At 47.3% G+C, this 23,490-nt stretch overlaps 9 protein-coding genes across 9 annotated transcripts; 6 read left to right on the top strand and 3 right to left on the bottom strand.

Annotated features, from left to right (window-relative positions):
• Positions 1 to 243: 243 nt before the first annotated feature.
• FPOAC1_011412 (uncharacterized protein) lies at positions 244 to 1,120 on the top strand (the record flags this gene model as incomplete). The annotated part of the gene is made up of 3 exons (XM_044855791.1): positions 244 to 538; positions 589 to 836; positions 893 to 1,120. 3 exons carry the CDS (start codon positions 244 to 246, stop codon positions 1,118 to 1,120), a joined length of 771 nt encoding a protein of 256 aa, XP_044703104.1.
• Positions 1,121 to 1,948: 828 nt separating this feature from the next.
• Positions 1,949 to 2,551, top strand: FPOAC1_011411 (uncharacterized protein; the record flags this gene model as incomplete). The annotated part of the gene is made up of 2 exons (XM_044855790.1): positions 1,949 to 2,497; positions 2,549 to 2,551. 2 exons carry the CDS (start codon positions 1,949 to 1,951, stop codon positions 2,549 to 2,551), a joined length of 552 nt encoding a protein of 183 aa, XP_044703103.1.
• A 1,164-nt stretch (positions 2,552 to 3,715) lies between these two features.
• On the top strand, positions 3,716 to 7,798 carry FPOAC1_011410 (uncharacterized protein; the record flags this gene model as incomplete). Its single annotated transcript, XM_044855789.1, has 5 exons — positions 3,716 to 3,971; positions 4,054 to 4,412; positions 4,491 to 4,725; positions 4,776 to 6,072; positions 6,127 to 7,798. 5 exons carry the CDS (start codon positions 3,716 to 3,718, stop codon positions 7,796 to 7,798), a joined length of 3,819 nt encoding a protein of 1,272 aa, XP_044703102.1.
• A 109-nt stretch (positions 7,799 to 7,907) lies between these two features.
• On the bottom strand, positions 7,908 to 9,821 carry FPOAC1_011409 (uncharacterized protein; the record flags this gene model as incomplete). Its single annotated transcript, XM_044855788.1, has 6 exons — positions 7,908 to 8,041; positions 8,090 to 8,177; positions 8,230 to 9,108; positions 9,159 to 9,311; positions 9,358 to 9,480; positions 9,528 to 9,821. 6 exons carry the CDS (start codon positions 9,819 to 9,821, stop codon positions 7,908 to 7,910), a joined length of 1,671 nt encoding a protein of 556 aa, XP_044703101.1.
• Positions 9,822 to 11,137: 1,316 nt separating this feature from the next.
• Positions 11,138 to 12,953, bottom strand: FPOAC1_011408 (uncharacterized protein; the record flags this gene model as incomplete). Its single annotated transcript, XM_044855787.1, has 5 exons — positions 11,138 to 11,482; positions 11,533 to 12,285; positions 12,337 to 12,699; positions 12,757 to 12,827; positions 12,902 to 12,953. 5 exons carry the CDS (start codon positions 12,951 to 12,953, stop codon positions 11,138 to 11,140), a joined length of 1,584 nt encoding a protein of 527 aa, XP_044703100.1.
• Positions 12,954 to 14,032: 1,079 nt separating this feature from the next.
• FPOAC1_011407 (uncharacterized protein) lies at positions 14,033 to 15,699 on the top strand (the record flags this gene model as incomplete). Its single annotated transcript, XM_044855786.1, has 3 exons — positions 14,033 to 14,396; positions 14,516 to 14,778; positions 14,887 to 15,699. The coding sequence occupies 3 exons, from the start codon at positions 14,033 to 14,035 to the stop codon at positions 15,697 to 15,699; spliced, it is 1,440 nt and encodes a 479-aa protein (XP_044703099.1).
• Positions 15,700 to 15,816: 117 nt separating this feature from the next.
• On the bottom strand, positions 15,817 to 16,990 carry FPOAC1_011406 (uncharacterized protein; the record flags this gene model as incomplete). Its single annotated transcript, XM_044855785.1, has 5 exons — positions 15,817 to 16,318; positions 16,375 to 16,445; positions 16,500 to 16,622; positions 16,677 to 16,795; positions 16,849 to 16,990. The coding sequence occupies 5 exons, from the start codon at positions 16,988 to 16,990 to the stop codon at positions 15,817 to 15,819; spliced, it is 957 nt and encodes a 318-aa protein (XP_044703098.1).
• A 907-nt stretch (positions 16,991 to 17,897) lies between these two features.
• FPOAC1_011405 (uncharacterized protein) lies at positions 17,898 to 18,338 on the top strand (the record flags this gene model as incomplete). Its single annotated transcript, XM_044855784.1, has 1 exon — positions 17,898 to 18,338. One exon carries the CDS (start codon positions 17,898 to 17,900, stop codon positions 18,336 to 18,338), a length of 441 nt encoding a protein of 146 aa, XP_044703097.1.
• Positions 18,339 to 18,681: 343 nt separating this feature from the next.
• Positions 18,682 to 23,398, top strand: FPOAC1_011404 (uncharacterized protein; the record flags this gene model as incomplete). The annotated part of the gene is made up of 3 exons (XM_044855783.1): positions 18,682 to 19,225; positions 19,271 to 23,348; positions 23,395 to 23,398. 3 exons carry the CDS (start codon positions 18,682 to 18,684, stop codon positions 23,396 to 23,398), a joined length of 4,626 nt encoding a protein of 1,541 aa, XP_044703096.1.
• Positions 23,399 to 23,490: the final 92 nt, after the last annotated feature.

Genomic DNA, 23,490 nt, shown 5'->3' with positions numbered 1-23,490 from the left:
ACCTGTTTCCTATTCCAGTATAGTCTGAATGTCATCTTTCTCGAGACATCACATCTAATCTTGATGCTTAGAAATAGTATCAGAGTTCACCTGTTTCCTAATGAGGAAACAGGTGGTAGCTTTCCTTTATGTAATCTTCCTCAAGGTACGATGCTAGACAAACGGATATGCAAATATAAGACCAACATCCCTTCAGTATTCTAATCAATATCATCCAACAGCCTTTACTACTGAGCAGGAACCATGGCTATCGACACACTCTCTCTCCAAGGCAAAATCGCCATAGTCACCGGCTCCGGCAGAGAAAACGGTATTGGTGCTGGTATTGCCATCGCCTTGGCTAGAAACGGAGCAGCTGTTACCATCCACTATGTTAAAGACTCTGTAACACAGCGAGCTCATGCCGTGGCCGAAAAGATCAAAGAAGATGGAGGCAAAGCCATCGTGATCCAAGGATCAATCGAAACCCCACAAGGAGCTCAGTACTTGGTCAACGAGACTCTGAAAGGCTTTGATGCTGGTCATATCGATATCCTAGGTTAGTTGATGTTGAGCTTCATCTTACGGTGATACTGACCCAATTGATAGTCAACAACGCGGGCGTAGGCATATTCGGTGAGACATTGACTGTTGATCAAGGTGATATAACGCAGCTGTTCGACGTCAATGTCAAAGGACCCATCTTTGTCGCCCAAGCCGTTGTGCCTGTGATGCCACCCGGAGGTCGAATTGTCAACATCAGCTCTATAGCATCCAAGATGGGGGATGACAGTGTCCCTATTTACGGTGCATCCAAAGCTGCTATTGATAGTCTTACATGGTCGTGGGCGAAAGAAGTAAGTTGGTCCCAGTGCCCAGCCCGTATTATGAGGCTAATGATGAGTGTCTGCAGTGGGGGCGAAGCAAGAAGATCACTGTCAACTCTGTGGCTCCTGGACCAGTCACCACCGACTCGAATCCTTATGAAGAGTTCCAGAAGCCTTCTATCGATATTACGAGAGCTGCTGATAGGGCTGGTACACCAGAGGACATTGCCGATGCGGTGCTTCTGTTGGTGTCTGAGAAAGCACGATGGATTACGGGACAGTACATTTCGGTCAGTGGCGGAGTTACAAACTAGAATGTGGCATCAGCCATACGGAGAAACTTCATTGTCCATGTTGCGGTTTTAATCGTCGAGAGTTTCATCGCATACGGTTGGTTTCTTGAGACCAAAGGGAAAGCTTTAGAAGAAATTGCTGTTATCTTTGACGGAGATTCTGTGGATGTTACTGGGGATATATATCAAGTCCAAAGCCTTAGATAGTAGTTGGTAAGTGATTGAAGTGCACTCCCATTTAAGTGCAGTACAATCTGGTTAGAAGTAATCTCAGTCATTATCCACATAGCCTACCTACTCGATTGTCAGTTCCTCTTTCTTGTTCTCCGTCTTCATACGGATCGTTCTTAGCTATTTGAGTTATATTAAACTTAGCGTCCCATGTGGCTTTCAGTTCAGCCTTGGCTAAGGCACATCCGTTTCTTGACGGGTAGCTAGGCCAAGCTATAGCTCCAGCTCCGTCATTCATCGGATTGTTAGCCATGACGCTCCATTCTTCCGATTCGTTGGTCAATAGCCTATTTACCTCTAGCTAATGGATGATGGATGTCTAACAAAAGAATATCAGTTGACAGCGAGCTAACTTCCAGGGCTGTGCTAAGTAGGTTGGCAATGCCCTCCAAGTCCGTACTATTTCGAGGGTTTGCGAGGCTCAATCTATACAACAGAGTGAGCAGTGCCTTTGCTTCGAGGTCGATCTATTTCAGTGCTCTTAGTGAATGCATCAAGTATAAAGTGCTGTGCTTTGTCGACCATGAATGCTGTTCTCATCATTCTCACTCACATCCCCATCACTACTCAAGATCGTCAATTAAGACGACCTTTTCTAAGGGTCAACCAGAGATCAACATGCTTCTCCAAACATTCTTCACAGCCCTTGTCGCCGCTACTGCCGGCCTCGCTGCTCCACTTGAGCCTCGAGCAAATGACTTCTTCACTCCATCTGCGCTCTGGACATACAACGTTGCCAACGGCGCCATCTCCTCTACCTCTGAAGGACGCGTTACCAAACACCCTAGCAACGGCGGTAACGACAATACTGCCCTCTTTACATTCACGTACCCTGAGTTTGCGAGAAACAAGAAATGCCGCTTCGCATTCTATCTCGCCAATGGCGAAAATGTTATTGGTAGTGGCAAGTTGGACTTGTTTTCCAGCCTCAAACCGGCCCCCGGCCCACGAGCAGGTTGGGGCCCTGGAAACCAGCGCAATGTGCATTTGGGACGTTTGGATGTCAAGAAGGGAGATTTCGCGACATGGGATGCTACTTATGGGACGTACATGACAAGCAAGACCAACTGTGAGAAGCCGGGAACAAAGGTCGGACTCGAGCTTGTTGGGGTTTACGATACCGATGCTGTGTACTGGAACCCTTCCAAGTCTGGACCGCGCATTATTGTAACTAATAATTAGTGTACTTGCAAGGGAGCTTTCGAATTTGGGATGGAGTAGGTTTCATTGAGATAATCACTTTATTTGGCTTTGGTTAATCGCTTGAACTATATGAAATTGAATTATTTAACAACGCTTCCAGGCTCTTATTGATCCATATCTACTGTTAAACAAGCAAAAAGGTCCCATCGCACGATCGAAAGTCACTTAATATCGGAAAATGCACATCATGCAGTACATCCCGTATGGTTGATACCCCCGCGCGCACAAATTGATGCACAATGTCTGAATGGGGATGGGGTCGTTGGCAACAGTCGCGCTTCTCACTAGAAGCTTTTATTGGGGCTGTGCTGGCGGACAGGGGTTCGTTGTTGGTGTTCCATTGTTGGTTAGTGGTCAGTAAGGCTGAATTATCGTTGTCTAGTGCGCCTCGTAACGGAATACCAGTCATTGTCGAATTAATCAAGGGTATTTCAGTTGGTAACTAGATATTCGTCTACAAAGGTCGAGTATGATTATTTTAGTTGACGATGCCCAATGGTAGTTAAAAAGAGAGCTTTACGAGAGCCATTTGACTTCTCCTGAACAACCTTGTATTTAGAAGTCTCCGAATATCTTTGAGAGAACCGGGGTGAGTCATGGTTACGTCTTGAATGAATATTTAGCAATAGTCAACTTTGTATGAATACTATACAGACTTTCGGTCTTTGTGTAATATGACTACCCTTTGAACTATATCAGCTTTGAAGTTTAAATGCCAACAAAGTGTAATAAATTTGAGTTTATGGTACCAACCTGAACAACTCATATTAAAGTTAATCCGTAGAGGCATCCTGTGAGAAGGGAAGGCTCGTACGAACCTGCTGGGTTACCTTTTACCACATTCAGTTAGCTGACTATCAGTACCGATTTAGTGATCTAAGGACCTGAAGATTAGATTAACTTTAGTGGTCCATAGCCTAAGAGAGCACTGATATTTTCGACTGATCATTTAATTCAACCTCACTCTGATATGCACTCGACTAGAGCTTATTTGCACTGCCTGCCATATGCAATGCAATGTGACTCACCCGGCAGGAACATCCCAGAACCAACATACAGTACATATAAAGGAAGCTTCTGTCAAGCCATATAGACAGCAGCAACTTCTTCCTCTTGCAACCTCGATCAACCACTCGTCCAAGACAACGAACTACTTGTCACCCGATCAATCCACAACGCCACATGGAAAAGGTACGGAAGACCTATTTCGACCCTTTGGCTACGACCAAGGGTCAGATACGCGACGTTCTAGAAGGCCTTCCCGAAGGTTCAGCACATCCTTTCAGCCCCGAAGGCATCTTGTTATGTCGCACCAAAGACGGGATTGAAGAGATCCTCATCTCTGGCCACAGCGAAGAATTCTTCTACAATGCTGTGGATTTGGGAGAGATGGGCGAGATCCTGCTGCGGCGGATGGAAGGCTTCAAAATTAACCTCGGTACGTATCAAGGCAGCCTAATTTTAGGGGCGCTTATGAAACATAGGCCAATTCTCAGGCTAACCTTAGGTCGCATTTGCAGGTATATTTAACGACTTTCAGATCATGCAGGCTCCCTCTACCACGTTCAAGGTCCCTATTGCATCAGGAGAAAAGATCTCCATTCTAGCAATCTCGGAACGATATCCTACATACTACGACTTGTGCTTTGGTGAAGAAAATTACAGCACATCTTGCTGGTGCTCTCCGTCGATAATCGCAGGCATCACACACAGTGGTGATCGTACCACCGGAAATGACCTTCTTCAGTACGCTTCACTGGATAAGAATAAGTTAACAGAAAAACCTGTCTGTGTTTTCATTTCTGGTTACTTGAGGACCGAGATTACACGCTTCCTAGGAACTCACCCAGCACTGATGGTGGCAGACTATGAGGAAAAGGTATGTTTATAAGAGTCCTATTGGGTAGCAGAAAGGTTGGCCAATATCTACAAACTTTAGATCAACTAACTTTTGTAGACATTGTACATCGTCCCAGTCCCTCTGGACAAGGCAACTATCGGCGACGCAATCCTTTGCTGCCCTTTAGTGGTAAAGCGCGATGGGGACTCACTAGTGTGCTCAATACTCCCTCGAGCCACGGTAGATTCAACAAACACGTGTGAGGGACGGCGCACTGAGACCGCTTGCTTCTCTGAAGCTATTTCCAGCGCCGATTTCACCATCACTGCCCCTCAGGAAGAACCTGTCCAGAGTAAGTGGTGTCATGTGCCATCGTCCAGATCATTAGCTAACGTCAAGCAGTGGCAGAGGAGAAAGAAGTTCCAGAGCCGACTCTAATAGAGATCAAGGGTGAACCTTTGAAGAAGCGCAATGCTATCATCACCACAGATCCTGACGCACTTCCTGATCTGGTCAGTTACTCTGACGTGCAGATAATTCGATTTGGTGCGGGTCTCGAATTCGTTCATTCGGAAAACACCGTCGAAGAAGACAAGGACAAGTCTGCCGTCATCCTTCCCTGCATCTTCGGCTCTCGAATAGAAGGGCCAGTACTTCTCGCTACCGGAAAGACTCCTATCAATGTCCCATTCAACGAATCCAAGGCTCTATGTGCTTACTACGAACAACTCGATAACGTAGTCGTTGTCGTCAATGAAAAGATGACCGACAATGCACGAAACTTGGCCCCTAGTTTGCGAATAAATGCCCTGTTCATTGTACAGCTGGAGACCAAAGAAGAGCTTGAAACTGCTACCCAGATATCCGATGCGTTGAGTACAGCAAATATCAACGCTGTAACTGCATTGGCAGGACCACATTCACTAATTTTGGCTCAGGCTGGCGACAAGTTCTACTTCTACCGCGGTCTTGCGAACCCAAAGGTTCTAGATACATCCAAGATCGAATTTGGAGCTGATGTCACGGACATCCTCAAGGCCGCTGATCCATCGTCTCTATTGGTTGCCAACATCTCGAGACTGTTTGACCTTGAAAAGGACAACAGCGTTGTTCTGCCCTATACTTCCCAGGTCATCAAGACTCATGAATTGGCAAACATGTTCGAGAAAATGACTATTGACCAGGTGACGGCCATGCATCATGATATCGCTGTGGTCGTCCCCCAGCTTCAGGCTCTTCTTAATGAGAAGGAGCTTCAGCGTTTGTCCAAGGAGCTCGTCGAGACGCTGTCTACCAAGATCGACAAATTGATGAGCCCTATGCGAAACGAGTATGCCACCTACCTTATCACAGAATTCAATATCAACGACAGGGAATCTGTGCTCAAGAAGAACAAGATGCTGGGCGAGTTACGAAAGGCTAGCAAGCAGACTCAGAGTTCCCTGAAGACAGTGATATCGAGCTTGACGAATATGATGTCGTCTCAGACAACTTCGAAGAGAACACATGATATGAAGAGGCTGATTCGGAAGACTCAAATCAGCAATAATGTGGAGGCCACCAAGTCGATGACTTTTGAAAGTCTAACGGAGCTGTTGGAGACCCACGCCCAGGATATGGGCGTCATGTTTATCAACATTGAGACAACACCATACCAGGAGCTTTTACGAAATCTGAAGGGTACTATTATAGATGCCGAGTGAGTGAATTCATTCTTTATTTAATTATTTTAAGACTACTAACATCTTCTCAGACCGGTTTGTGCTCTGGATGATCGGATCCTCTACCTTGACGGCTTTGATGCAGGCATCATCATGGAACAGTCCCAGAGCGATCACGCCGGCCCTCTACGAAGTCAGTCTGGCCCAAAACACCCTATACTTGCGCTGCCTTACCTCAACAAGACCCGCGGAGAAGGTTCCATGCTCGCATGGGTATGCTGGGATGAGTTTGTCAACCTGGAGAGCCCGTATACCGTGCGTTGGATGGAAAAGTGCAACGAGCCTCACATCGCTGCACTACGAATCATGATGCGAAGCACCCTGAGTCAGGCTGTGGTTTCACGAGAGTTTGATTTCCAGCCTGGTTCTCCCCAGATCGGCCAGTTGATGAGTTCACTACTCATGGCTGCTATGGAGAAGCTGGCAGGAATGAGAACCTCAGCGCCTGTGGTCCTGGATACAGCGGAAGATACTGTTACAAGGTTAATGAGAGGGTTGTTCGGTAATCTCATGACTACAGCTGGATCCGGAGTCCGACCTTTGAGTATGGTTTGGCAGCTCTTCGGTCTCGCTCCACAGTACGACATTCCTACCTCCAATACTGATTGGGCATGGTATGAGAACGTCGTCAAGCTATATCCTTACACCGGATGGCCATTGAAGCAGTTCCACGATAATCTTGCCAGTCTTCTTGACAAGATCATCCTACGGGTCATCACCAAGAACGAGGACACGGCTCAAATCAAAATGAGTGCCGCTCTAAGTATGCTCGAGTACTGTCAGCTTCGAAACATCCAGCTTGAGCACTGCCGCGCCATTGTTACCGTGTTCGAGAAAATGTTTGCCAACGACGAGGCGGATATCGCAGTTATTGCTCAGCGGCTGTTAGAGAACGTCCCCACCAAGCTGGAGAAACAGACATCAGGATTTACAAAGATGATACGGTATCTGAGACATCTGTCCAAGGGTGGCGAGAGGCGCTCAGCGGACGATCTCGTCTATGCTAGCGTGTATACAAAGCGATCCGCGGCATTCAAAGAACTCAAGACTACAATTGCTGAAGCATGCGAGGAAAAGGACTGGCACAAGGCAAAGACAAACTGCCAGGCCCTTTTGGATGAGCACAAGGAGATTGCCTTGTTTTGGAAGGTTGACCCTGGGAAGCTGAAGATTCAGAACATACACACTTATCACGAATTGATCGGCGCAAACTTGTCAGAGGATGCAGACCAGGCGACAAAGGTCAAGACAAGGAAGATCGTACAGAGGATCCTGGATGATGCAGAGAAGACGAGAATTGCTTGGCAGGTTGGCAAGGATGCAGAAAAGAATGGCATTGAGCCCCTTGACGAAGCCTTCCTCGAGTTAGTCCTCACTGGAAAGAAGTCCGGCACAGAAGAAGAGGACACTTCTCAGGCAGTCGCTGGACCTGCTCCCGTCGACGTAGGGGAATTTTCAGAGTTTGAGGGCTCTGTTGTTCCCAGTTTTATCTCTACCATGGAGAAGGATATTTCCTCTGAGGACGTGTGCGAAATCCTCAATGTACCCGTTTCTACAATGAGGGTGTTCATCAAGGCTTTGAACCCTGATTTTGAGTGGGATGACTTGGGACAGCAGTTCAAGATGGTAATTTTGGGGCTTTTGAGGAACAGGAACAACAGGGTGGAGAGTAGACCTGCTTCTAGACTGTTGCGGGTTCTGTGAGGAAAGAATTCAAGATGGATCAACATTGGTATGACTTGTTATTTTAGTTTACTTCTTTCTGATTAACAAGTAATTTTTACTATAAGTAATTCTAATGTGAGTCAATGTTCTATAGCTTCTGTGACGGAGAGAGTCTGATGTCTCTGTCGATTATTTGCATCGCTTGTAGACACTCCTCATCCCTGAACCGAGGTGCCACAATCTGGATCGCGCAAGGTGCACCATCTGTCTCCTCTGGAACATCTATTCAAGTTAGTAAAGCTCAAAGAATTGTCATTCGACATCACTCACAGTCTGGCTCGAAAGGGGTTGTGGCCTTGATGACTTCACCATCGACAAGTTTGGAAGACGTGCCGAAAGGAATGATTCCAGCAGGGAACTGTTGGAGGGTCAGTAAAACCTATTTCAATTTTTGGACAGGATTGACTCACATCCAAAACGTTCCACATCAATGTATACACTGGGTTTCCATATGTATCATGTGGAACAGAGGTCGACGAGGCTCCCGGTGCGAGAACAACATCCAGGTTATTATCGCGCCAAACCTCTTGCCACGCCTTACTATACTCCAACTTGGCTTCACCTAAGCTGAACAGTTTATCGGCGATCTCAAGGTCTGGGCGGACAGGGAACTCTCCCTTGAAGAATGGGTGAACCAATCTGGCGACTGAAGCCACAAGCGGCTCACCACATTCCCGAGAAATAGTGTCAGGATCAGGACCGACCAGAGTAAAGTACTGGAAGCCGATTCTTGCGCCATGTCCTGCATTACGCCTGGGGTCGGCTTCGATTCGAACAATTTTATGACCTGCACTTTCAAGTGCTGATGCAGCTTTGGCTATAGAACGGCGAACAGGTGGACTCAGAGGGTAATCAGGGTCTTCAGCCATGACTCCTATTGTCAACCTCTTGTCAGCAGCACCGCTAAGATCTCTCCATGGAATATCGGCGACGGAAGGGTCATAGTTCCAAGGTCTTTGATCCATGGTGATTTTCATGAATAGCTGTAGGTCTTCCACAGAGTTGGCCATGGGTCCACCAACTGGTGTCACACCAGGCATGTGCAGCCTTCGGAAAGGGTATTCTGATTGTCCACTGAACGGTACACGATCTGCCGTTGGTTTGAAGCCGTAGATACCGCAGCATAGAGATGGAATGCGGATGGAGCCAGCGATATCACTGCCGACACCAAGTAAAGAGCCTCTGAATGCAATAAGGGAACCTTCACCGCCGGTTGAACCGCCTGCTGTCAAGGTTGTTCTGTGGGGGTTGAGAGCACGGCCAAAAATGTTGTTTTCTGAGTCCGCCGTCTAAGAAAAGGAGTTAAAAAGAGTCCAGGCACTGGGTACATGTTACGTACCATCATTGTTTGGGGGAGATTAGTCTTGCAATACAGAACTGCTCCTGCTTCGAGAAGAAGATTGACGAGTGCAGAGTTTGTGTCTGGAATGGGTTGTCGAAGGAATTCGACATATCCGACTGTAGCATGATGACCTTTGACGACATATGAATCCTGGATAGTCAGCAATGGTACATTCGATCAAGTAGACCCAACTTACCTTGAGACTGATGGGAAGTCCATGTAAAGGGCCTGCCAACTTTCCAGTGTCTTTCAACTGCTTATCGAGTTGCCTAGCTCGTTCAATACCCTCTTCGAAGAAGATCTCGGTCAGACAAGAGGTCTAGGAAAAGTCAGTCGTCGTCTATTTTTAGTGTGGATGCAACGGACCAATTGTTGAGCAAGACTAGCGCGCTTAGAGAAAGCAACGACAACCTCCTCCGAAGTGATATCCTGGCGGTGTATCTTTCCAAGTAACTCAGAAGCAGTGAATCGCTCAGTAATTTCGATCTCTTTGTCAGAAAGCAATCCAGATCTCTCAACAGCCTTGGACTCTATCAGGCGGTTGCTTTCCTTCAGAGGTTCGAGTTGCTTCTCTGTGAGCAGCCACTCTTTGGGTACCGCTTCAACCTGCTTCTCACGGTGGAGAGCGGCGATGGTTTTCCAACTGGTAGTAGCAGGCATTTTGGTAATAAGATACGGGGTGGGAGTATGAGAGAAGGAAGAATGATAGATACAAGATGTGTTTGTTTATCAGGATTGACGGAGACAGATGTGCGTGGTTTTGGCTAGAACCTTGGCAGAAGAAATATCCGAATCCAGAACCCGTCAATCATCCCCGCACGAAACATTCCATAGATGGAAAAGTACATGCCAATAATGCATTGGCGCACTACGAAACAGTACGACACTATTTGACGAAACTAACCATCTACACTAGGCGAAGCGCGTCTACCTTCCTCTTTGAGGTAATATATGCGCCCGGTAATCGGCATATGTCAACGGCATAAACTGGGTCCACGACGATCGACAAGATGCAGATGCACGAAAGAACAACCCTTGAGATATCGAGATAAGTGATGGTCTAGAATTCCCAAGCGTAGTTGATATATCCTTCAATTTAGATACTATCAATTTGCCCAGGATGACATCCAAAACTGTCCTTTCCGAAGCTAACACTCATGTGCCCTCGCCCGGAAATGACTATTCTCATTCCGATCCTTCCATGCCTCGGATGCGTGTGTGTGTGTAATTGAGCTTTCATTGACCCTATGCCTCGGATGCGAATGCCCCATCTTCGATTTATCTACCGCATCGTTGCCGAGATGGACAAAGGTGGAGTCGGAGTGATTAAAAGTGTAGATAGTACTGACAAGACTCGGCTCTATCTTCCCATTCAAGGAGGAGCAGTGAATGGTCCCTAGATCAAGGGTGTGATCGTGCACAAGAGCGGCGCAGACTGGGCCGAGGTGATCAATCCGAAAAAGGTCAATATCTCCCCCTTCTTCTTCTTTATCATTGCCATCATGATCAAAGAAGACTAACAGAGAAATGACTAGTCTTTTATTCGATTGATCACCATGTTCATGCTCAAGACAGATGATGACGTGCACATCCTCGTCAAAGCACATGGAGTATACAGGACCGGCCCGGGGCTGGAAGATAAGCCTGGTGGACAAGACACGGCTTCGCAAGACGATGTAGAGTATTTTACGTATATTACGTTTGAGGCACCAGGAAAGAGCAGGTACAGATAGATGAATGGAGTTGTTGTTGTCAGTGTCATGATCATGTGGCATGGGAAGCCTGTTATTGATTGTTACCGGTTGACCAATTTTCCTAGTAGACTTGCAGCAAATTTCTAACGAACAAATAAAACAATTTTGATTCTTGAAACGTGCTTTTTATCAATAGCTAAACAAAATTAAAACCATGAAACCATCCCAGTCACAACATTCCCAAACTCCAAACAAAACCTATTGCTGAAACCACATGCATCATTAAATATCAGACCGTTTCGCAACCAGTTTCCAGTATCTTGGCGCCAAAGCTGTACGGATCTTCTTGCCCCAAACAATCATAGGAATGAATAGACATCCAATAGCAAAGGCAATCATGCCTGACAGGATATACATGTTAGACAATCCCATAGTGTTCATCCAGGGAACGATAGCGAAGGGAACAGCGACTGAGACGGCGTTGCGCATAAAGGCGATTCCGATGAAAGCTTCGGCTGTAAGCTCGCGATATGTGTCAATGACAAGAGTAAAGGTGATGTCGCCATTAGCACCGAGTCCGAAAGCGAAGAACGCTCCGCCAATTGAGGGATATATCCAGTGCATGCCCTAAGAATATTAATAAGGCACTCTGTTGTGTCGTCCATGGATTTACTTACTCGATCAGCAGTCACGCCAAACATGATGATGCCACCGGCCATAAATATGGTGGTAATCGCCAGAGGATAAAGTCTCATCTCGGGTTCAAAGAGTCCCCCGTTTCTTCGTGCCAACCGAACAATGGCCCAGTCAGCAAATGGTCCTCCGTAGATGCTTCCAAAGACATTGCCAACGAATGGACCAAGAGCCATGTATCCGACCCCGGCAGTGGTAAAAAGATACGGAGGTGCAGAGAACACGATGGACGTGACTTGCATAAAGACAACAAGCCAACAAACTCCAGAGGCGAACTGCAGAGCTGTAAACATGACGTGGGGCAGGGTGATAACGTAGAGAGGCATCAGGAACAACTTGGGAAGAGACTCGGATGTAGTTGTGACAAGACGAAGGCGTTGACGCCATGAGTTCATAGGGATGGTGGTGTCGATCTGCGTAGCAATACTGATGACCTTTTCCATCTTTGTCTTTTCGTCGATGTCATCTTTAGATTCGGGACGCTCTTCAGATGCATCATCAATGACGTTAGTCTGGCCCAGAGTGACGGGGATATACTTTGTCTCTTCAAAAGCGACGAGGAACATGATAGAGAGGATGCTCAAGCAGATGGCCAGGCTGTAGTAGGACCATCGCCAGCCTTGATGGGCAGCTTGACTACCCGCAGCCATAGGAGCAAGGAAGGCGCCCACCATGACGGCAGTGAAGTAGATTGCATTTGCAGAGCCACGTCGATGGACAAAAAAGAGGTCGGCAATCTTGAATAGACGTTAGTATAATATAATACATTGGGACGCATATGTCCTTACCGTCATCTGTACAGCTGTCTCATTGATAGCCCCAGCAAGACCAGTGATGATCTGTGTAATGATCAACTCCGCATAACTTTCCATCCTAGCACTCCACCAAGTGACAGCTGCAAGAACGACACAAGACAATACATAAGTCGGTCGTCGTCCATACTTGATAGTGAATGGAATAAAAAACAAACATCCCAGTGCTAGACCAGCTAACTGAGCTGAAGAAGAGTAGGTGAGTTGTGTTATAGTAACACCCATGTCAACAGTCATCTGCTGCCAAAAGACAGTTTGGATGGAAAGGTTGGTAAAGGCGGCCACCGTAACGGCGATGGTGAAGCCAAAGTTGAGACATTTGCGCCAAGAGGACCAGTTCTAGAGTGAAGGCCGTTAATTTATTGAGACAATATCACTTGAGCTGGGAGATCTAACCAACGGCTCATTGGGATCTGATGAAGGTGTTGGTTGAAGGATGAAAGTCGACGCGTCGGTCGATGCCTCTGCTATGCTAAATCAGTATGCAATTGACGATGGTGATCATCAGTGGCAGGGTTATCATGTTGTTGTGGGAACGTACCCAGAATCAACCGGACCTCGCCGGGGATAACGACAGGGTCGGGAGATGCCATATCGATGATTATGGCAATTGAAGACGGAGTCAAATGAGTAGCAGAAGAAAGATGACAGTCAATATTAATTAAATATGTTGAATTGATCTGCTGCTTATGCACGAGGTGACTAGGTTATATAACGTGCAGTTGGAGGTTTGGAATAATAATGGGATAGAGTGGGATACGAGTCAATCAATTGCCGACAAGATACCCAAATGCAGGAGAGATCACCTAGTTAGATTACAGCCACACACACACACTCACACGCATGTGGAATATTGATGAACGTGCGTGCATGCATGAGTGCTTCTTGGTGCAGTTCAAGGCACGAGACAGACTTGATACATTCGTAGCCTGACGTCGAGTCGTGTTGGTCCAACAGATTGTGAGACCTGGAACATAGGGGGAGAAAAGAAGAAGAAGAAGCTGAGAACAAAGCAACAAGAAGTGGTCTGTACGCAGAAATTAACTTTGGACTAGTGAGCACTACAGCAGTAATCTGCCGCCTGACCCTTGTCGGTACTTGTCCCTTGTTGCCCTGATCCACCAAACTGTCACTAACTGACCCTGGCTAGACAAGTCACTCGCTTCGCTTCTCCTCTGCAAATCTCTCTGCTATCCCACTTTCTCGGGCTGTTCGTTACTCTCCACGTTTCGACATGGCCAAGCCACCAACAGGACACGACCTGGTTGGTGGCTGTGATAAGATGATATGAGAATCAGGCTCGACAAACTAAACTAGTTTCGGTACTTGGTTGCGCGGCGCCTCTTTCACCCCTTTTCGGTCTATAAACTCTTGATGCGCGCCCCCGCAAACAGCAAGTTCGCTTTACTTTTCCCACTCTCTCCCCTCTTTTTGGGTAATCCAATCCATCCATATCCCTGAATTTGCCGAGACGCGTCCAACCGATCGATAGAGTAAACCTATGATTACGAGCCTATTACTATTCTTGTCACTCATCCTTTGTTAAATATCCCCCCGCAGATCTTGTACCCGAAGCTAGCTCTCCGAACCACCCTCCCGGGGCTAAGGAAGGGTTCAGGGCCAGAGGTTGGCACCTGTCTTGTCTTATCTCTAGGTAGAAGAGACTTTGGTCATGGCCCGCTCACGGGGAGGATGCCTGAATTGTAAAGCGCGGAAGCGAAAATGCGACCAAGGACGTCCAGAATGTCAGGCTTGTTCCCAAAGAGGCATGAGATGCCAGGGCTACTCTACGCCATTGAGATGGGTGAATGGTGTTGCGTCTAGAGGACGCTTTGCTGGAGCTTCCATCCCCGACGCGTCATTCGTTCCGCCTCCCACGCTTCCTTGTCCTCAGCAACAACAACAGCAACCCCAGTATCCTCATAGCGCTGCTGGCAGTAATCCAGATATGTCAATTGACTCTGAGAATTCCCTCTCTGGCGTTACATCGAACCACGACCCATCCAGTACAGAGTCGTCGGCATTTTCGCCCCGAAGTGCGACAGGCGTACCAGATCCATCAGATCGGATCTTCAAGAGATGTCATTACCCCTTCTCCTCTTTTTATATTACCGACCTCGGTAATGGAACGGATAGTTACTAAATATTGGTCTAGTCATGCGCAATGGGCTCAATCACTTGTACACGACGGAAGCGAGTTCCTGGGTCAAGCCCTTCTTCGAGGAGATGGCGCTCCAGAGCCCGGCCCTTGTCATGATCGCTGGCGCCATCCAGGGCTACATGGATGATGGCATGTCGGTCAAATCCATGGAGTACGTCGACTTGGCTCTGCAGACGTTTCGTAAGGAGCTTGATGCCCGGTACGAGAAGTTCCATGTCGCAACCGTGTGTGCTGGGTTGCTCGTCTGTTCCTTATGTGTATGTCTGCGATTTTTCACTCTTACATCTCACTTTTATCTGCCCCATCCTTCTATTCTTCTATATCTTACGGTAATTTACTCTCATTACTTGCTGACTCTAGTGTAGTTACTTCAAGCAAAAGAATGGACCATGTACCTCGAACTCATGGTCAACATCTACGACTTGCGAAACAAGTTGAAAGCCCCAGGTCAAATCCCCATTGACAATCTCTATCATCAGCACATCCTTGAAGTCCTGGGTGTCATGGACCTTCCCTCCATGGTCATTGGTAGAGCCAAACCATCCATCGGTGTCTGGAAGCTCCTTCGTCGCCTCCAAGCGGATACTAACAGCGGTCGAGTTGATGGCATCGAAGTCGTATCGGGTGTCCCACGATCGTTACTAGACATATTCGCAGGAATCATCGACAACGATCCAGAGTATACTGAGAATCGCTTTTGGACATGGCCCGGCGACATAGGTGAGTCCCTACGCGTGCACCTCTGGGAATCATGGAGGTTGGCCGGTATCCTTGAAGTGCGTCGTCGTCAAAGAATGGAGCGAAAGGCAAGGGGCATTCCAGAACGGGATGATGAAACACCCAAGAACTTTCCCAGCACAGAAGTTGTGCTTTGCCGGCTCATTGCTGCAATAGATGCTCTTCTGAAAGCCTATGAGGAACCTCGCAATCAACATTTATTAGTACACAACGGCTTGACGTATCCTGTCATAAATGCCGGTCTAGAGGTTCCGCTACTAAAACTGAATCCTACGTGGAAACGGACGGTAGAAGATGTGAAAAGATCTTTCGCAACTGAGACTGTTGACTTGATCAAGGCGATGTTTGAGTTGATCGACGAAGCGTGGAAAGACGGGACATCGACGTTCGACATTGAGAAGGCGGCGCGGGAAAGGGATATTGAACTTGCTATTTTTTAATGCATATGGGAAGGAAAGCAGGCGCATCGTATCATGTAACAACATATATACTATCTATTATCTGTTATGATTTATGACATTGTTAACCAATCAACTTTGGGATTGGTCATTTATTGCTTATTTTCCAATGAAAGAAGCGACTCGGTCGATAAGTGATTCGGTGTACTCTGTCTCAGGAGCACTATAATCCACTGTATAAAACGACACAGATGCCTTTCCATTTTCAACAACATACGTCTCACCAGGTAAGGAGCAGTTACCGTTGATGCAAGCATTCACGCCCGCAGCATAAGGCTTGATGTTAGCCCAAGTAAATGTTCCTTTCTTCGGATCCAGCACCGCTTCGTTGACGTGCGCATTGCCTGTGAACCTCGTCTGCACGAATTCTGGGTCATGATCCTTTTCCGTCAGTACTGGAAGGTTGACGTTGACGCCGTAACCGATGGGCAAGAGAGGACCATTCTTGCCAGCTGTCGAGATAAAGTTCTCGACGAATTTGACAGAGGCTTGGGCCGCCCATGTAGCAGGGTTAGTACGGTTTGTCAGTTCGAAATATGGGACTTCTTGGTTGCTCGCTGAGATGGCAATGGCAGGAAGTCCACGGTTTGTAGCGGCGTATCTACGGCGGGTTAGTGATTTGCACTTTTTCGGATGGACGCTTTGATGAGAACTTACGCAGCGCCAGCAGTACCAGATAGAGTCCATACGAAACCGCCCAAGTTGGTGCCATAGTTAGGACCAGTCACCTAAGTAAATAAGTATCAAAATTTGTTGGTCTATCCAAAGGGAACTGAACATACCACAAGGTCGGGAACGCTAAAGTTGGCGTATCGTGGTAGAACATAGTCGAGGGCAACAAATGTGCACGCAGCAGGAGTACCATTATAGTACCAAATTTGGCTATCCTTGGGATCGCTCCCAACCTAAAGATGCTATTAGTATCATCTCATGGCGGTTGACGCATCTACTATGCCTACCGAAGGTGCACCCTTGGGAATAAGGTCGTATTGAGAAGGGCCAGTCAAATTGCCCTCGGTAGTGAAATCAGAGGTACCACCCTTGCCACTTTGCTTTGTGGCTGGTGCAACGAGCCAGACTGGTCAAGGTATGTCAGTTGTCAGTTCGTGAAAAATGAGAGAGGCTGGGTACCATTGTGGCCCTTTTCCTTGAAGAGACGATACATCTCACGCAAGTTCGCAGAGCCGAATCCATCATCATTGTTGAGAAGGATGTTCAGAGCCTGTGAGGACGAGAACAGGGCTGCTCCGGTGAGGATAGTTGACAAACGCATCTTGACTCGACACTTTGGTGATCTGATGGAATTGAGCTTATTTGGATCAAACGATGGCATACAGAGAATGAGTCAATTGAGAGAACTGACGATCTTTTATCTATAAACAACATAGGCGGAGTACGGCAATGTCCGTTATCGCAATTGCCAAGACTTCAAAAGTTCCCTTAGTATTCCTTCACTCTATATCTAAAGCTCGCGTGGTCTCCTTCCAAACGTGGGTAAGGTCAAGTTGGGATATGAGCTCTGGGGGAGGTGGTTGGTGGATGATAATGTTAGGGATGCAATACGTCTTTATCAGCAACACTCAGAGTACTGGCTGCAAATAGTTAGTGCAGTAACTTCTCACTACTGTTATCTCTTTATCGTTCGTAGAGCGGGGTTTTTGGTCGGGATCGTCAGAACTTACCCGGCTACGCGGCTCAAAAAGGACCAGCTAGGCTTGGGCATGGAAGAAAGATAACCCGCGTTTGTAGGATTCGAAACATTCATTCACTAGGTATGCAATATATTATGATTTATTACCGAATCCATTCCTTATCCGGAGCTATCTTTATCTGAGTGAGTCTTTAAGGGTAGTTCCATGAAGGGTGGCTTGTGGTGTTTGATCATTTATAGCGACCATGGTTTCGAATTCATCGTACCTGTGGGTTCTGACGAGGTGCGAAAAACATTTGAAAAGGCTTATTAACGTGGGTGATAGATACCTGTTAGCTTCAGATGGCTTTTAAATCTCACCACATGAGAAATGGATTTATTGCAGTGATCTTAGCGATCTGGATATCTTTTCAAGCTCTTACCCTATATGTGATTACTCATCACGAAGGGCTCCAGTCACCGGAGGATAATAATCTTCAAACTTTTCAATCATCACGAAACTGAGTAACGATCAAATTTTATGACCAAAATGAACGCAACTACAGCTTCCGGACTCCCACCTAACGTGGTCATCTTTTCTCCTCAAAATTCTACATCCGTCCACTCGCTCCTCGGAGCAGGCATTTTCACCCGCCTGGTTACCAGCGCAAGCACTACTTCTGAGAAACTTGCCGCCCTCAAAAACCACGCTGGAGTGAAGGACGACTTCTGCTTGTTCCACCGAAACGCTGTTCTTATTTTCGACGCGGGTGGAAATGAAGATTTGCACCATGAACACTTTCGCACTATCTGTCTTGCGCTGAAGGAACTGGATATCGGATTGGATGTGGCAGGTTGCATAAACGATGCGACGGATTCCCTAGCAGCTGGATTCCAGCTTGACAAGGTTAATGACCAGTCTGCTCTTGTCATTGATCTTGTCGAACAGGATGAGGATAGTGACGACGAGGAGGAGATGTTTGTTATGTGAGGATTTGGAGTGGTAAAAGATTTCAGTGCAAGCTGTGGGTGGAAAAGAAAAGATGACGTGTCATCATCGCGGTGTAAAAATAAATGAATCACTGATCACGCTTGGACATGATATAAGCTGGCTCACTATTTCTGTCTGACTAGTTATCAGTCGACAATATTTCTGATCTCTAGAAACTCAGTTAGTGGCCAACCTGCCAAGGCTCAGCTAGATCTAAGCCCCGTGAGCCTTGCAAGGAGCCCTGCTGTGCCCCTAATACACCTACGAAATAAGCGTCAACACAAGAAATAAGCAACCTCCAACAAACCCCTCATCAACTCCAACAGGACAAAATATCGCCTCAATGGAGGCAGCAGGGCTTGCGATAGGAATAGTAAGCATCGCTGGTCTTTTTAATACTTGTCTCGATTCATTGGCAAGGTTTCAATCGTACAAGTCTTCCTACGCTGATTCTCATATTCTCGATACGCGGTTCCTCGCTGTTAGAACAAGATTTGAGCAATGGGGCGCCAGTGTAGGAATATCGGAGGGACGACTCTTGTCTGATCACCACCATGGGCTAAATGACGAAAACACAGCCAGTGTGATTCAAGATATTCTTCAAATCATTTCCAAAACCATTTGTGACAATGGGAACACCCAACAGGCTCTACACCACCATGAGCGGTTTGCCGGTATCTTACAATCGAGGCGAAAGAGACTTAGATGGGCTCTTGGAGGCAAGGAAGAACGTACAGAACAGGTCGAGATATTCGAAAAGTTGGTGCAACACCTGCATGACCTCGTATCAGTGGACAACAAGGACCACAGGCATTATGAAGAGAAAAAGGAGGACGGTTGGTCTGATATACGGCAGATCTTGCTCAACATGGAGCAAGGAATGAAGAGTGAGTTGTTCTGTATATGACAGTTCATACACTAACACAATGTAGATGAGATGCGACGCGATATCTACTCGTGGCTGGGAATACCCTCTTCCAATGATACGTATCAAGACTCTTTGGAGAAGCGAGTCGAAAACACATGCAGTTGGATCTTTGATCGGCCAGAGTTTGAGATTTGGCTATCTCCCGAAAACCCAACATCTCCAGGTCTGCTCTGGATCAATGGCCCCGCAGGATTCGGCAAAACCGTCCTTTGCGCCCGCATCGTACAGCATCTGTCGAAAACGCTCGACTCACCTGTTTCTTACTTCTTCTTTGCATCCGACCTTGGCACTCGAGATACTCCCTACCTAGCGTTACGATCCTGGATACACCAAGTGGCTGAGGTGCACGAAGATGCTTTCGAATGCGTCCGTCGCGCTTGGGAGGCTTTCCCTACCGAAAAAGCTTCGAGGAGGAACTTGATTGAACTCTTTACCCAGATTGTCGATGCTCTACCTGGATGCACATTTATTGCTGATGGATTGGATGAGTGTTCACAGCTTGGAGTTGGCGACTCTTCGCTTGCTCAATTTCTTTCCGACGTGATACAAGCAGTCACAGATAGTACCGCCAGGCTCCTGTTTATCAGTCGCGATGAGCCGGAAATCAGAACAGCTTTGGAAGAAAACGCACCGGAGCTCTTCACAGAGTACAGAATCATCCCAGATGACGTACAATCAGACACAGCAGCTTTCTCACAGTTCATAGTGGACAAGAAACTTTCGAACAAGAGTGAAGACATCAGAGCGGCCATTTCGGACGCGATGACAAAAAGATGTGAAGGCCAATTCCTGTGGATCCGCATGCAAGAAGAAACCCTCAGGAAAGGTATGAGTAAGAAACGCTTACATGAGGCGGTGGAGAATACACCCCCAGGACTCGATCGTCTTTATGACCATAATTGGAAGAGAATCCTCGAGATGTCGCAGTGGGAGCAAGACCGAGTTTTCGCGATGCTACGCTGGGCTGCGTTTGCGAGGCGCGCTCTCTCAGTGTATGAAATCACAGAGGCTGCCATAATAACTCAGTTCGAGGAACTAGACCCAGATGAGTACCCTGACGAATTTGACAACGACTACATCAGGACAGAGATAGTTGGATTGTGCGGCCCTCTTCTGGAAGTGAAGGATATGTTCGTTCACATACCTCATTTTTCTGTACGCCAATACCTTGGACAGCGTCTGCCACTGCCAAGCTGGATCCAGCACAATAGCCAGCTGCAGAGTTCGTATGAAGGGTACCACCACACAGTCATCGCCAGGGCTTGTCTGCAGTATTTTAACCAGCCTCAAGTATGGCAGAAGATATATGAGCACAATTCAACTGGCAGAAGTCTTCGTTGGTATGCCACAGGAACATGGGTCAAGCATATCAAGGACGCCTCCTGGGATGACTCTGTTTGGGAACTCGCTACAGACCTGATGAGGGATGAGAACCCCATCTGGAAGCCCTTTTCTATCTATGCGGCCGAAGCCATGAATATGGAATGCAAAAAGGACGGGGATACAGAAAGGTACCAACCATATCATCCTCTCGAGTATGCCTTAAACTACGGATGGAAAGACATGGCCCATCATCTCATAAGCGAGACCAATGCGAATATGCTGGGCTCATATGGAAGAACGCCCCTGACGCAAGCTTGCAAGGCGAACATGCCCGAGACAGTGGAGAAGCTCCTACAAGCAGGGGCCGACGTGAGATTGGGGTCCGAAACACATACGCCTCTGCACTTAGCAGTCTGGGACGAGTATGAAGAAATAGTCAGAATATTACTAAACCATGGAGCGGACCCATCTGCGCAAGACAATTCTGGGAGAACACCGCTTCATGTAGCTTCACTAAAAGGAAACTTGAAGTGCTGCGAACATCTAATCAGAAGCGGTGCAGATTTGACTAAAACAGAATACCAGGGTATGACTGCCTTGCATATGGCGTGCTGTGAAATCGGCCATAGTGAGGTAGCCAGGCTGATACTGCAAAATGGACCTGATGGTATGGTACTGGAACAGTGCTCCGCCGGCCCCCCACTGCATTTTGTCTGCCATACCGGCGATACCGAGATGGCGAAAGTCTTGATTGATCATGGCTGCGCCGCATCATTTACTGTTGTTAATCCCAATGGTGCTACAGCGCTCATGTTGGCTGCTGTCCAGGGTCACACTGACCTAGTCAAACTGCTCCTAGACCATGGGGCAAGCACCACACTATCTACTGCGACAAACAACGGGGGATTGACACTGCTACATTTAGCGTGTATCATGGAAGACTCAGAAGAGTTGATGAAAGTGATACTTCGTCAGGGTGTTGAGGATTCGATGTTCATGGTGGACAACGAGGGGCGTACGCCGCTACACTTTGCATCATATCATGGAAGAACCAACGCGGTCAAATCAATTCTTGAGTACAAACAGGAAAATAAACGAGCCTTGCTTGAAGCCAAGACCACGGCACTTCACACTCCATTATGGCGTGCAGCGCGGAAAGACCACGCGGAAGTTGTCACAGTTCTGTTGGACCAGGGGGCTGCTGAAACTATCACCGCGACCGATGTGAATGGCAAGACTGCATTGTGGATTGCATCAAGGTATGGCCATACCAGTACCGTTCGTCAACTGCTCGATAGGGGGGCTGCAGAAACAATTGCCGTGGCTTCAGTTGACGGAGATACACCGTTATGGGTCGCCTCGAGCTACGGCCATGCAGATGTCGTCAGGCTATTGCTAGACTATGGCGCCGAATCTACCATGGCAGTTGCTGATGTAAATGGCGAGACGCCTTTGTACGCTGCGTCGCGTGGGGGTCGTCTTGAGATTGTCAAGTTGCTCCTCGGCCATGGAGCTGAGTCAACCATTGAATCTGTCGATGTCCATTTTGAGACGGCGCTCTACGCTGCCTCAGATATTGGTCATGTGGACATCGTCAAAGAACTACTAGCTCACGGTGCTAAGGCTACTGTTACAACAATAACTGCATTTGGTAATAGCCCATTGTATGCTGCATGTAAAAGTGGCGAGCTTGATATTGTCAAACAACTGCTCGATCATGGTGCCGAAGCAACCGTTATCGTTGCGAACGACAAGGGAAACACACCACTGCATGAAGCGTTATACAAAGGTCATGTTGAGATGATAAATCTGCTATTCGAACACGGAGCGGAATTGAGCATAAGAGCACTGGATGAGAATGGTGACTGTCCTCTGTATGTGGCAGCAACGAGAGGAGATATTGGGCCCGTCGATAAACTACTCGAATACGGAGCTGAGTCGGATATTGCAACTTTGACATCTGACAACAGATCAACCATCTTCGCCGCCGCTGAAAGTGGTAGCTTGGAGGTGTTTCAAAGATTGCTTGAGTATCCGGAAGCTGACCTGGCTTTGATGCTCGTGGACGACTATAACAAGAGTCTTCTTTTCGCTGCATCACAGGGAGGTAGCGCCGGAATTGTACGAGAGCTTCTCGATCGTGGAGTAGGAGAGCATATATCACTCCCCGCAAAATCTGGTGACACACCGTTATCTATTGCTGCACACAATAACCATGTCGATGTTGTTACACTACTTCTATCCGTCCCTGAAGTCTCGGTCAACCATGCTAATAATTATGGTGTCACGCCACTTTTCTCCGCCGCTCGCTTTGGTCACATCGAAACAGTAAAGATTCTGCTTTCTAGTCCAGATATCGAACTGGACTGTGAAAACTGGAAGTACCTTACACCCTTACACGCTGCAGTAGCAAACGGTCACGTTGAGATTGCAAAACTCCTCATTGAACATGGCGCCACCATTATCGCATGGCCAACAGTAGGTCAAAACTTGCTATGGTGGGCAGGACGCACGGGAAAACCTGATATGGTAGAGTTACTTCAGTCAATTGGACTGACTGAAGATTCTCTTGGCCCTTTCAGATATTTTCGCAGAGAAGCTCCACCAGACGATGCTGCGACTGTTGTCTGTGATATCTATCTTGGATACTGCGATGTTTGCACCCTGACCGTTGAGAATGGGAAGGGATATGGGTGCAACAAGTGCTGGGAAGAGGTTTGGGATACGGTCTTGATTTGTTCAGAGTGCTTTGATAGAGAGTATGATGTGTGTATAAACGAACATACATTGGTTGAGAGAGATAAGCTAGACTATTGAATGCATTATACCATAATACGCAATAGTTTTGCCAAATCCAAGAGTCTTGAGGACAAGTTGCAGGTCGGAATGCCAAGAAGGGAG

This window comes from Fusarium poae, chromosome 4 (genome assembly GCF_019609905.1).
Source record: "Fusarium poae strain DAOMC 252244 chromosome 4, whole genome shotgun sequence".
NCBI lineage: Eukaryota > Fungi > Ascomycota > Sordariomycetes > Hypocreales > Nectriaceae > Fusarium > Fusarium poae.
Note: the sequence above shows the minus strand (reverse complement) of the source record. Positions and strands in the feature narration are given on the sequence as shown.